General features: G+C 35.2%; 1 protein-coding gene across 1 annotated transcript in view; it reads right to left on the bottom strand.

Moving 5' to 3' along the window:
* Window positions 1–3,164: 3,164 nt before the first annotated feature.
* LOC113233620 (thioredoxin-2) overlaps window positions 3,165–14,547 on the bottom strand; it is a 31,272-nt gene continuing 19,889 nt past the window's right edge. Inside the window, exons 2-3 of the mRNA XM_026468775.1 lie at window positions 10,103–10,278; window positions 3,165–3,984 (exon numbers count right to left, since the gene is read on the bottom strand). Coding sequence (XP_026324560.1) covers window positions 3,835–3,984; window positions 10,103–10,273 — 321 coding nt within the window. The 5' untranslated portion in view covers window positions 10,274–10,278 and the 3' untranslated portion in view covers window positions 3,165–3,834. The remainder of the gene's footprint in view (window positions 3,985–10,102; window positions 10,279–14,547) is intronic.

Below are 14,547 nucleotides of genomic sequence, written 5' to 3' on the forward strand. Positions count from 1 at the left end.
TTCCCGTCGAGAAGAATCCGACGATTAATTATAATAAACAATAAGAATTTGTTATAATTATTTGTGATATATTTCATTTCATTATAATTTTATCCAATTGAATAACCTTCGTTACATAATCTGTTGGCTCGATTAATATCGGATAAAGAGCACGTCGCTTCACTAAAATTAAAAAATAAGATTCCAGGAAGTATTGCTTTCTTGTCTATGGTTGTATGTCAATAATTACGGAACTTCGGAGCCATGCATATGTCAAAAGTTAAATAAATAGTTGGACGGAGTATACTAAATTGCATACCGTGCTGTACATAATATAAGCTAGTTTCGAAGTGGACTTTGTAATATTACTTTTAATAATAGCTGTAATAAATTTATGTTTAACAATATTGGTATGTCTTTGTTTATTATTATTAGTATTTGGGCAGTGGGGGGGTCTTCTGTCTGTGTCGAAAAAATCAAGATTGTGGACTTACATAAATAAAAAACCTGTAACTAACACAAAGATTATTTTTTTTAAATTCTAGTTTTTCGTATAGACCCCTATCGTCCTCTATAATATTCTCTTAATACCAACGCCTAAATACTTAACATTAAAACGTCGTAATATTCGTAATTCATACATTTTTGGTAAAATTTTACTTACTTTCACAATCTATCGATAAAACTGTCGACAACTACATGACTTTAAAATTTTATGAAAATGGCATCCCTGCAAATGTCATAAAAAGTGTCCGAACGTATAGGGCGTTAAAATCGTATACAGAGCGTCATTCACGCTTTAGTCTTCGTTTGTTCGACTGACAGCGAAGCAAGCAAAATTAGACAGTACTGCAATGACATTACAATTTAAATTCAATGTTTTAGCTTTTTCATATTCGTTTACATGTCACTACGTCTAAATAGGTTGACTTGGGACATTGTTTTCGTGGTTTTTGTATTAGACCCGTCGTCCATTTATTTGTAAGTCAATGGTTAGTAAAGTCACCGGTTCAAAAAAAAATCGCGCTGCTTAGTATAATAATCGAATTGGACTTAAGCGGCCATTTACAAATAAATAGTACAGAAAAGCAAAAAATGTTCCTGTTAAAAAAATCTTAAAAAGACGCCTTGGCAAACTTAAACAACACTTGTTAACAGACAGGACGTTAGTAAAGTTAATTTCACAGGTTCCATAACGCTAAATATAAAATTTATTACATTATTTTAACAATTAATTACTTGTGAACAAAGTTTCATATCGCGAGAATCGCGACAAGTGAACGTAATTGTTGCCACTTTCTTTTTTAATTAAACTGCTAACTGACATGAGCTTCTCTTTCTTTTACGTAGGCTAGCCATAGTATTTTTCGTTATTTATCGTCCAACATTTACAAAATGCTAATAGTCCATTTTTAATTAATATGTTATTGTAATATTTGTATAATAGTAAAAAAAGTTTTACACTTATAGTCGTCACCAAATAAGAGGCCAAATTTGACGCTAAAGAAGGCGATAGTATGTAACTTTGACTCAACGAAACAATAAACAATTATTAGCATAATTGAGTTTAAGAAAAGTACATACATTTTATTGAAATATTATCTAATATAACAAAACATGTTTGAAGTACTATTTTCGCACGAATTCCAAAATAAAATGCAATTTTGAGTTACTCCGAAACGTCCTGAAGGTTGTGGTTACGTCCTCAAGCTATTATTTTTTAAATAATAGTGTTGTAAGCAATTAATCGCCGAATTTCACCGAGTCACTTCGATTTCTCGGAAAAAATATTGACTTATTAAATATTAAAACAAAAATGTATAAAAATAGGTGTATTTTAAATACTTATGTATATTACATATCTGACCACACCTATTGCAAATAAATTTTTAATTTATCAATTATAAGAACCCCGTACTCATAGCCAGATTTGCATTTCCTTTTCTTTTGTAATTGAAAAATTGTGAAATCGTTGGTTTCTTGGTAATTTTATCTTTTTATGTAGTTGTTTTATCGATGAACATAGGTACTTATTTACTAAATTCTCGTAATAAACCATTTATGATTATAAACTCAAAATTAAAAGAAATGGATGCAATTCATCGGAATGTAGGACAATTTTACTAAAATAAGAGAAATTGCCACAGAATTCCTAGGAATTCTGTAAATGAATTCATTTTAAATTGCTTTTAACAGAATTGCACGATTTGGCCTTTTAGGGCCCCTGAACAACAATGAACCGAAAAATAATGTAAACAATCACTCTTAAAATTTTGAATCAATTTCTCCTGAAAATCGTTTAATGTGATTACCAATATGATTAGTCCACACCCCTATTCGCATCACGATAACAAGTGTCAAATTTGGCGTCTTATTTTGTGACGACTATAGCAACATTCTTCCCTAAGAAACATATTGGCGGCAAGTTAGTACGGGTCTTTAAAAAGCAACTTATCGCTATACGCTATAAGGTTTAAATTTATGTGAATATTCGATCATAACTCGATCATTAGCGGGTTACTGACGAGCCATTTCCACCAATGTATGACAGCGGAATTTTGCGAATGTGTGCGTGAATTTTGATGTTGCGCGTAGGTTTTATGAATGAAATGAAAGCCGAAAAATACCGGCTTAACTCGGGCTCTGATTGGTTAATAAGATCCATCGAGAAGCTCCGTATTATCAAGTCTAGGACAGGTTACTTACTACACGTTTATTCATGAATATTTTAAGCAAAGTTTGCGCGCTGTCTCGTCTCGTACGGTGTTTTGATAATACGTGGAAAACTTTAGGCAAGCCGGTGGGAATCGAGTTATATAAATAGATAGATAACGCACACACTCAACATAACCCCGCACTAGGGAAACCCTGTGTCGCGAGTGCCATGGACACACACATAGACAACCACAAATTACACCCAAACTCACGAGAGAAATAATTGTAGATCATACAACTATTTCTCCCGGCCCGGGAATCGACCGTGGTCTCGCCACTGCTACATGAAATAAATCGGTTCATAAAAACAAAATTTATTTTTTATCACGATATTTATTGAAATAACAGTATTTCATAACATACATAAATTGGAAATATACGCACAAATTATCTCCGGGTGTACGCTAACCACACGTTAAAAAACAATTGTGGGAGAACAGCCAAAATCTTCCAAATGGTGGTATCATATAGGCACTCTTTTGAACAGCCATTCAGAATCAACCGCATCAAATCAGCTCTTTGAGTGGTCAAAGACACCAAATAGCGGTTACTTATTTAAAATTTTGGCTGTTTCAACCCAATTTGTGCAAAAAACATCAAAGCACTACGTAAGACACATTTCGGTAATAAAAAATAAATATGTATTCTACAATAACAATACTAATTTTACTGAGAAATACATATTATGCATGCATAAAAAAATTCATAAAGTTATTTACCCCTGGTACTTCAGGTGTGATGTAAAAAGAAAATTTGTGACGTTTTAATGAGGCCTCGTCTTTTTAGAATATCACTATCATCAGATCTTTAACATTTAAAACAACATTTACCGCTTTCACTATTAGATACACAGTAAAAGGTTAGGTGAATAAATGCTAAAATGTAGGCGCGATTTACAAGAATGCAAGCGTGTATATAAAAACATAATTTAGGAAATAATTAGCTTTAAAAATTACTATATGTCTTTTGTTTCTGTCATATGACAATGTGATAGGCCCATCATCTATTAGAGACACATGCACAGCAGTGGAATGTATAAAACTAAATAACAATTATCAAGTCAATTTGAAAAGTACACTTTTGAAAGCTCAAATTGAAAGTACCAGGGCATCATAGGCAGCGTACATCCCAAATAAAGGTTTACTTGTGCTTCAAAATAGTGTTCCTCAGTTTGTCTACGTTGGCGCCAGAGAACTCGTCCAGTTTCTTCGAGTTCTTGACAAACACGAAGGTGGGCATAGAATTGATGTTGTACTCGGTCGCAATGTCTTCGCATTCGTCTACGTCCACCTGGAAATAATAATTCATTGATCATATTCAACGATATCTATGTACTAACGTACTAGATGCGGCGTTCCATATACAACACACGCTGTGTTTTTCATACTGCTTCTTTTTAACCCAAGCTGGTAACATTAAGTAAAATAATAAACATTGATTGTTAGTAAAAATGTTTTAGTAGGTATTATTTCGCCTATTTAGTGCGAAATATGGAGCTGCTGCTTATTTTTTACTAAAAAATCCAAGTTCGCGGAAAAGACGGAAAGTTTTATCATCCTGAGGTCTGGTTCCATTTCAACGAGGCGAGAATTTTTTTTTTTTTTTTTTTTTTATTGCGACTCGACAAAATGACTGCACCGCTCCTGATGGAAAGTGCGAATACAGTTCAGAGATGAGAGTAACGGATGGAAAACACAAATGGTGCCGGGTCGCGACCCACCAAAAGGAAAACGCTGTCATAGACTAATAAGCAACAGAGTGTTCTGACTACACAATGAGTAGGGATAATATGAATAAAATAAAGACTAGGCTGCATCGTCTAAACATCTTTGCCTTTCCGCCAGGAAAAGTACATAACATAACATCATTTTAACGTGTATTCATACAAATATATGGTACGAACGCATTGGAAAAATGGAACGAATGGAAAAATCGGACGTGTGACAGAATAAGACAGAACCAGTGATTCGCGTAGCGACGACAATTGGGGCGACCATAAGTGTGCTAACCTTATAATCATTAACGTAATGTAACAAATAATAATAAAATCTTATTTTATTTATTTAAAATAGATACCCAAAATAATAATAACCTGGCAGCTTGAGACGGTAGGATTTCTGTAACGTGTCGCTTACAGCACAAATGCAAAAGGTCGTCCTTGCTCGACACGGCACGTATTGTTCGCCGGTTCTTGAACCTGAATCCCTGACCCCGGTTGACTGCGCCATTGCCGGGGAATACCGCCTCTTTTTATTCAAAATTAATCTTTTGGGCCATGGGAGTGGCGAGAGTCTAAAATAGATATGAATAATAATAAATATCTTTATTTATCTCCACAATACAAAACGAAGGAACATACTTATTATTATATAAGCATAGAGTATGCCTTGTGGGAGACTGGAGTCCAAACTACGAGGAGCTTATGAAATGGGTGTCCAGGTACTCAACTTCTGTGTATAGTCAAATGTTACTGATGGCGATGTCAGTATTGAGGGAATGTATAATTTATACCTCAATAATAACTAAAAGAAATTATTGTTTATGTGTGTTAATTGGTTAATGTTCCGACCGTGGTCTACCCTCAATATTTAGAGAGACCCGTGCCCAACAGCGCGACATACACGTTAATATACTGCGTACAGTAAACTATACGTAACATTTTCACACTCAATACGTATTGCACATGTGAATGATGTCATGCGAAATATTAACTTCACGATCCAAAACAAAACGTGATAAAAATATTGTACCTACAACATTATTTACAGTTGTTTATAGTTATTTGTCTCACGTCGAATGTCATATTGTTGCTATGTTATCTAACAAAACATAGATTAAAATAATCCAGGAAAAGTACCAAACATTGTTTAGCAAGGGGATTCCTTTATATCAAAGACAGACAAATATAGAGACAATAAAACCACATTAATACCCGATATACCGCTTCAACTTTCCTTTCAAACAATCGATAAAGTTACAAGAAAATATTTATGAAGGAACAATAGAATTTCATTCCGCCTTGCTGAGTAACCTACGTAATACGTACGAGATTTTAAGACCCTAATTAAATAATGATTGCATAAACAACACATTTAAAAATAAATTATTTGACTTGTTATGTGATCTGCGTACATAATTCGACCCCTCCTACGTAAAGTATCGTATGTCAAAATTGCCAAGTTTACAGGAGAGCGTTTTAAACTTCTGAATTCACTGAAATAAGCATAATACGTGACTTTAGCATTTCTCAGTTTTATTCGGCAAAGCTTGTTACTCACATAGAGTATTATAAAATTCTAGATATCGGTTAGATGATCTATTAGACGATCACTCTATGTGAGTAACGAGTGAATTCAGAACTCTCAAATACTCCCCTGTAAACTTGGCAATTTCGACATACGATCCTTTACGTAGGAGGGGTCGATTATGATATCAAAGATTATTTAAAATGAAAATAAATTGACACGACCTCGTTTATAAGAATAAATGCTTCAAGATATTTGTAAGAATTTTTTAATAATTTATCTAATGTAATTAAGTCACTACAAGGACTTACTTTTAAATCACAATTGACAAAATGGTTTTTGACACCTTGCTTTTAAAGTAATAAAGAATATTTAGAAGTTACAAATACCAACTCATATTAATTCGAAACGCAAATTGATTTGTAATTGTAGATACAAAACAATGTGAAACATCATTAACATTTGCACACCTGCGGGCAGGTTGAATACAATGTATCTAATTTTACTCAAGATCTGTACAAATTCTGTATTCCGACAAATAAACCTATTCTATTCTATTCTACAATACTTTTTCTACGAGTAAATTAAAACAATGAAACGCTACCAATATTTAAAGATTATTTGTTAACAATCTACAACAAGAAACTCAAACGAACTCCACATATAAGCTACAAAACAAAAAATATAAGAAATAAAGTGTTTGTGATTGTCCGAGTACCGCTTAAAATTTAAACCAATCAGGAGGCAGTAGCGCGTTGAGTAGTGGCGCCATATTTGATATTCTGTTTTTAAATTATTCTTTTTTGCCAAATAGTTACGCCGATGTTATTTAAGAAAATAATTAGAATTTTAATAATTTCACAAATATAGTGAAGTCATTCTGTTCAAGAACGGCGGCCGCGTCTGCTGCGCGTTTCAGTGCTGCCGGTTCATGAACTCGTACATTACAAAAATTCCCGCGCCCGGAAAGCTTCCGCGGCCGCGTCTGTATGGCCGGACCATTACTGTGTTCCAGTTTTGAAGGGTTTACGAGTCGATACTACCTATGCTCGAATCCAAATGTTTCCCGTACTAATAAGGTACATTTTGCTTGAGTCAATCGGAAAAGACACAGGATTTATTTCAGAACGAATTTTTTTTACAAACGATATTAAAGCTATTTGAAAACTGTATATAGTATACCTACTACACGTGTTCTATTGAGTTCAGTTGATATAAAAAAAAATCATTGAATACACCGGTTTGCTTGCAAAATTTCGAGGTAACTTTGTGTTTTTTTCTATAGCGAAAATTTTTAGGAAGCGTGTTTTCACTAGAGATGAGATTAACTGCTATGTTCGCATAGCACGCTAAATGCTAAATTTTTAGCAGCTCAAGGTCGTGTGATAATGTAACGAATGGACACAATACTGAGTACTCTCAACTCTATACCTGTTACAATTTAACACTCCAGACATTACCCGCAAACCTAGATTAGCCTTTTTCTTTATGATTACCATTGTACCAATGTCATAAGCTTGTTTGTAATGTACTGTGATTCAGCAAATAAACGACTAATCTATCTATCTATCTACTTAGACGGTCCCTGCGCGGGCATGCTCGCGCAAATCACAGCGCCCTTCTCGTATACCCTAAGAGACAGTAGGCAAGGTCACTATAATCAAAACTAATCTCTCATAATCTCATCATATATGTGATAAAAAAGAGCAGAAATCGAAAAGATTCAGTGCAGGCTCTTGAACCAAAAAGAAACAACCTTCCCAACAAGGTTATTAGAACTCAAACTTCAATTGCTGTAATAAATATAGCACGCTTCATGTCAAATTACGCCCATTTCAAAACACACACCACATGTTTTGAAATGACAGTAATTGGGGGGAAAATTATCGCCTTACCGATAAGATAAGGCACGATGATTACGGAAACATTAAAATATGGTTACAGGGTAACTCTATTTAACGACCTATCGGTGAAGGGAAGATAAAGGTTAGACTCCACTAGTCAGAATGCATCAGCACCGTATTCGTTGCAGTAGAGCTCTTTGTGAAAGAGTTCCAGGCTAGTACCCTATTTCCGCCGCCAAGCAGTAATGTTAGCATTACTGCGTTCCGGTTTTGAAGGGTAAGGGTGCTGGTGAAATTACAGGCACATGGGACTTGTCAACGTATGTCCAGGGTGACGGGCGCAGTGGCAGTGCCCCTCAGATCTTTATGATTTAAAGCTCTGACGTGAGTGCAGACTCCAGCTCTCTCAAAGGTATGTAACTTGTAAACTTACTAAATGTACCTAAGTTGTAAACTTTGAAGAGAGAAATAAACATTTTTGTATTTGTATTTTGTATTTGTATCTGAGTGGCACTGCAACTGTTATAGAGAGGCGTGTAGCTTACCATCAGGCGCACTACTAGTTCGTCCCGTCACTTGATATTATAAAAAAAATACTTTATATAAAACGCGTACGTTGAAAAACACAGCGCTGACGCTTAGTGACGAGTAGGATCCAACTAGTGTTGTAACTTGAAAAAAAAAACAAATGTTTTTAATTTTTATTTACAGTGCCACTCAGAGCTTTATATCGCAAAGATCTTAAGGGCACTGCCACTGCTCCCGACACCCTGAGACATAAGTTGCCTAGTCCCATGTGGTTGTAATTTCATTAGCACCCTTACCCTTCAAAACCGGAACGCAGTAATAAGTCACAGTCGTGCTTGGCGGCAGAAATAGTTAAGATGGCAGTACTTCCTTGGACGAACTCTTTCACATGGAACTCTACAGCTACTAAAAGACCAAACTACTTAGTTAAAATGAACGTTTTACTGCCTCTCGTAACATTATCTAAGTACATTCACATTAAATTACCACATGATTAGCCCACGTAAGCAAAGTCATATAAAGTTTTATCATTTGATGAGATAGCGTATCAAATCAAACAAACAGATTGGAAACTATTGTGCAATGTTTCTCTGACACTCGTTGCACTTGAGTATAAATGGGAACTACAGATAATAAATAATTTTATATAGTGACTATAAACTCGCAAACAGCTTGGAGCCGTTACAAACGGTGACTTCAAAAAGCAATGATAGTGAAACGCGCGATTGCATATCAAGTGTCGCTTATGTTCAGTCATTAAACACCTGAATTGCATTCCGATTAGCGATAGACAGTGGGTTAAAACCCAAGCAACCCGCCCGGGTTTTTACCCAAAGCCGTGCCCAAAATCGTGGGCAGAAACGGCGGATACAGAATTTAGTATAATTACATACTTATTACAAATTTCGATGTAAAAATGTTTTTTAGACGAAAAAGAGACAATTCCACACAATACCCAATTTGCAATCCTGTGGATTCTCACTACAAAGAATGCACATTCATGAAGATCGATTCAAGTGCATATGATTTAACGATTCAATAGAAAGGCAAATTAAGGCGTCTAGATTCAGCATTTCCCATTTTACCGGGTCGCACCTAATATCTACAATCGATCGACGTATCGTACGAGTAAGTATTCGTAAACGGCGCCTGACAACTGACTGACAAGAGAGCGCCAGCAAGAACGACAGCCGAAGAAATATTTAACTGGATTAATACACAAAAATAACATTCTTTTAAATTTTTATTGAATTGATATTCAATTCTTTTTTATGTGAAATTACTCCACTAGTTTGTTATAATTATTAATACATAGATTAGACTTAGAAAAAATTCCTTCGATCCGGCCGGATTCGAACCGACTTCTTCTAGCATACCGAGCCAGACGCTTTACCAACTAAGCCACGGTACGAACCAGCGGACCTCACGAATTTTTCTATGTGCTTGTTGTCGTGTTTTTGTATTTGGTTTTTCAACGACTTTTTAGCCGTAGCGCCATCTATGAGAAATCTATGAAAGCATTTCGTCACCCAGTTAGAAGATACCTTTACAGCTACCAGCCCCGGCTAAAGATGTCTGAACATTATTTTACTTAATGTAAAGCTTGGGTTTAAAAGTATTGAGTGGGTCACGAAGAAGCAGTATGAAAATTATCGGGCCTTGGCAGAACAATGTTTGAGAAACATTGGTCTAGATCAGAAATATTATTACCAAATAAAACTTTTGTAATATCATTCAATTCGAAAAAAACTCGATTTATAACAAATATTCAGTTGGAACTTTTGTTCTTACCTTAAGTACGACGATGGAGTCGGTCATCTCTTGCGCCATTTCGTCTAGTTTGGGCCCGATCATCTTGCAGGGCCCACACCAGGTTGCCATGAAGTCGATGACCACCAGCTTGTCGCCGGCTTCGGCCAGTCTGGTCTTCAGGTCATCGATGTCTTTGATGTGGATCGACATTTTTACTGGAATGTCAGAAAAAAAACATATAGTTTTGTATAGTTGGCAAGCTAATACAAAACGTACCACCTGATGTCAAGTGGTACCTTTGATGGCTTAGACTCGCTGGTGATTGGTACTACTTATCCCCCATACCCTTAAGCTGGAACACAATAGAGTTGTAATAAAACAGCCAATAGCTATTGATAATATTTCTTGATTAATTTTCCTGTACAAATCGAATTACTACGTATGAAGCAGGTGTTAACTTAATTCCCATCAACTGAAGTTTCGAAAAAAAAATCAGCCGCTCGATATATTTTAGTCCTTGATATAGAACGGTCATTCTCGGATGGTCGCTACCTAGTTTCCGTGGAACTTTTTCTTATTAAATAATTGTATCATGATATATTATTTAATTTTTAAATAATATTTCACTATACAGTACTCGAATATTAAATAATATTGCACGATCAAAAATCAAATACATAAATAATAAAAATTGCCACAGAAATTAGCCTTAAAAGTTCGATTTCAATAAAATTGAAATGTCAGTTTCAGGGAGCTTTAAAATAAAATTTTAACTTCAGCCAACATGGTGATAAAAATTAATTTCCAAGTCTGCATATACGTACGTTTTTAAAGAGGCTCCATTTCCATTTACTTTTGACATCAATATTCCTTATCGGTAAAATAAATTACTGCCTAATGTGAATTTTTTTAATTATTTAAAAAAATAACATTAGTCCGAGAATGACTGGGAACAGCTGATTTATAATCGCGGAGGTAAATGTTGTTCGTATTAATGGGTGGAATTACTATCTTCGTGTGCAAAGTATTTAATAATACCTCCTCTTTATACCCAATAAAATATCACAAAGGAGATTCTATACATGATAAGAACTGCTTTAATCTAGTTGTAACTTATTGAAATAGTTTCTGATGTACCCTTGACATTCATAGATTAAAAGAACCATGACACGACATCCTTTCTTTAATTCACATCTGTTTTCCACTCTTTCTCCACCTTCCTAATCCCGTTTACAAATTTCATTACTGAGACAAATTTCCCCGTTTTAAGAAAGAAGACAAAACACTTCTAAATGGCTGAAAGTCTAACCGTGAAAAGAAAAAACCGACCTCAAAAGTACGTGGAATTATTTCTATTTGCCAAGTTTTATTGAAATATCCCCTAGTTCGCCACTATACACGACTTGACACGGGAAATAAAAATCGGTTCTCACTACTCAAAGTATATTGAGAGAGATAAACGCCTTGAATTGGAGAATAGCAAAACCAACCATTAAAATAATTGCTCCTTTAGTAAAATTTCGGCGCTATTTATAAAAATGAATGTTCATGCGTGACCCTTAGAGGTGAATGATTTTCTTCAAAATTAAATGTGACCACTATGGAGGTACCCTCTTTCCAACAAAAAAAATCATGAAAATCGGTTCACAAATACCGGAGTTGTTGCGTAACATACATACATAGAAAAAAAAACAAAGTTGAATTGCAAACCTCCTCCTTTTTTGAAATCGGTTAAAAAAAGTAGCTATTTCCATAAGAATTATACAAGGTGAAACAAAAAGCTCCGGTGATATTTCATTCCTTTCCCCGTCAACTGCCGTACCCGATATTTTTATGACTGAGTTAAGGAATCGACACACTTATCAACGCGTAATAATAAATAGGTTTGAGCCGATTATAGAAGCATTATGCCCATGTAACGAGAGCAAAAAAGACGTGCATTTTTAACCATGTAAAAGAAGAACACACTTAGTGTTTATCATGGTTAACTTGCTTAAAATATTATTAAGGAGAGAATATTATTAATTATTACAAAAAGGGAAATAGTTTTACAATTCTAATATACTATAGTATATTAGAATTATTAGTATGTAGTATACTACATCTAGTTCACATGTAAATAGAAACAAAAAACAAAAAGTGCCTTATCCTGAATTTAAATCATTCTAGATGATAAATCTAACAATTACTATATAGACATAGAAATTTGTGTTCGGGTGCATTCGGAAATCCAAAGATTGCTGAGATATATTAAGAAAATAGTCGTACTGTAGCTATGCGTCTGACACGAGCTACGGAAAACAGATTCCCTGAGAAAAGCACGCACGAAATTATAGTATTTCTCTATACCCTAAGGGCCAGCGGTAACCGGTGGACAGATGACGGCATATCGGCATCTCCCGCCGTGGTACCTTCTAGCATGCTCTTCAATACCGGAGAGAAATTCGCTGCGATCCTCCGAGGTCGGTCTCAGAGGACCATTAAAATTTATACATTATTTCAATTAACATAGAATAAAATATACATAGATAAACTTAATATTCTCTGCCTACGCGTCCGCCGGCTTACGCTTCTCGTAAGTTCACTATTTTTTTTCTTCTTTTTTTTTATAATATTAAGTGACGGGACGAACAAGTCAACATTTTAAAAAAAACATGCACATTAATAGAACAGTTAACGAACTAACTCACCAATTCAATATAAAACACTTAAAAATAATATCACAGATAAAAACAAAATATGAGACAGGCAAATACGTCTTCTCTCGAAGACGGTTTAAGATACACTAAATGGAATGTTGAGTGATCTCAGCTTTTGTACTATATTGCGAATGGGAATGATGACTAATATTTTTATAATTAGTTTGTTATAGTGTGGTGGTGCTATTACTAAGTCTACTCCATTATCTTCGAGCGGCTCGGACATTCGTCCGACGTTGAAACAAGTATAAAAAAATAAATGTTATAAAGATACCAATTACGTGACACAAGATTACGATTGAAAACCTTTGTCGATAACACTAACATTTTATTATGCGAGGGATTAATTCAATAGATATTTTTCAGTTATTTTAAACACCCAACGCAAAAAAAGGGGAAATTATTGAAGCGTGATTGGCATTGTAACTCCCAAACGGATGAACCTTAAAGCTGTTTAGTTTTGTTTAGGGCTTAATTTATATTGCGGCGAAGTGAATTTTTATGGTCAATAACGTATAAACTGGATACGAGCCAAAATCTTCCGCGTAATGCGCGAGCATTCTCGAACATGCGCGAGAATTCCGCGGGAGATTGTGTACTATATTTGTATCTAGTTTGTACGTTACACAATTCACTAGAAAGTTTATTATGCTATGTACAATATCGCTACATAAATTCGCTTCCATACCGTTCCGCCGCAATATAAACTGAGCCAACCGTGTCCATGGGACCTGTAAAGGGCCCGAAACGTCGGTTTGTTTGAAAAAACAAATATACGCGATTTAAACCCGGAAAAATAGTTTCATTTCCTATAAAATAAATAATTATTATTTTATGATTAAATGCTCAACTTTTTTTTTATGTAAAGAAGAAGGTAAACGAGCCGACGAGCCACTTGATGGGAGGTGGTCATCGTCGCCCATGGACATTTGCAACATCAGATGAGCTGCCTATGCGTTGCCAGCCTGTGAGAGCCCTGTAAACACGCTTTTTGAGCCCCATGTCATAGCGCAAAGGGAACACTTCAGGAGGAAGATAATTCCACACCTTGCAGGTTCGAGGAAGAAACGAACGAGATGCCCAAGTGGTCTTCCAATGCCAGGCATCTACGATGTGGGGATGGATTTTACTCCTTTGGCGGGAGGTGTGATGGTAGAAACGAGACGGTGGCACTAGTTCGAAAAGTTCCTCAGAGCACTCCCCATTATAAAGACGGTAGAACACACACAGAGAGCCAACGTTTCTCTGTAAGTTAAGGGGCTCCATACAAAACTGTTTGAAGATCTCTTTTCGGAGTCAGTGTAGAGGTCTCAACCATATAATGAATTGGAGAATTTTTGAATTCAAATATCTTTATTTCGGAACATTTATCCTTTGTGGTTAGTAACAAAGCACTTAAAAATATAGTTAGTACTACAAATAACACTTTTTTCTAAAACTAATATGCAACCGGGAGCAGTGCTCATGAAAAGAACCTTGGACCCCGTGCAATTATACTCAGGAGGCTGTTGTCGCTGCCACGAATTCTCATGCACCAGGGAAGCCCACTTTTTCGCATGGCAGCTGCAACAACATTCTGAATATGTTATTGTACAAAATTCGTAAATTAAGTTTGATTAAATTTTATGATTATATTAAATGACAAAGTGGAGAAATCAACCAATCACATACTTAACTCGCTGAATTAAAATGTTTTCAACAGAAAGACGCTTATTACTCGGTGAATTAAAATGTTTTTAACAGAAAGACGCTTATTACTCGCTGAATTAAAATGTTTTCAACAGA

Source organism: Hyposmocoma kahamanoa, unplaced genomic scaffold, assembly GCF_003589595.1.
Source record: "Hyposmocoma kahamanoa isolate Upper Pololo Valley unplaced genomic scaffold, ASM358959v1 79, whole genome shotgun sequence".
In the NCBI taxonomy this organism is placed as follows: Eukaryota; Metazoa; Arthropoda; class Insecta; order Lepidoptera; family Cosmopterigidae; genus Hyposmocoma; species Hyposmocoma kahamanoa.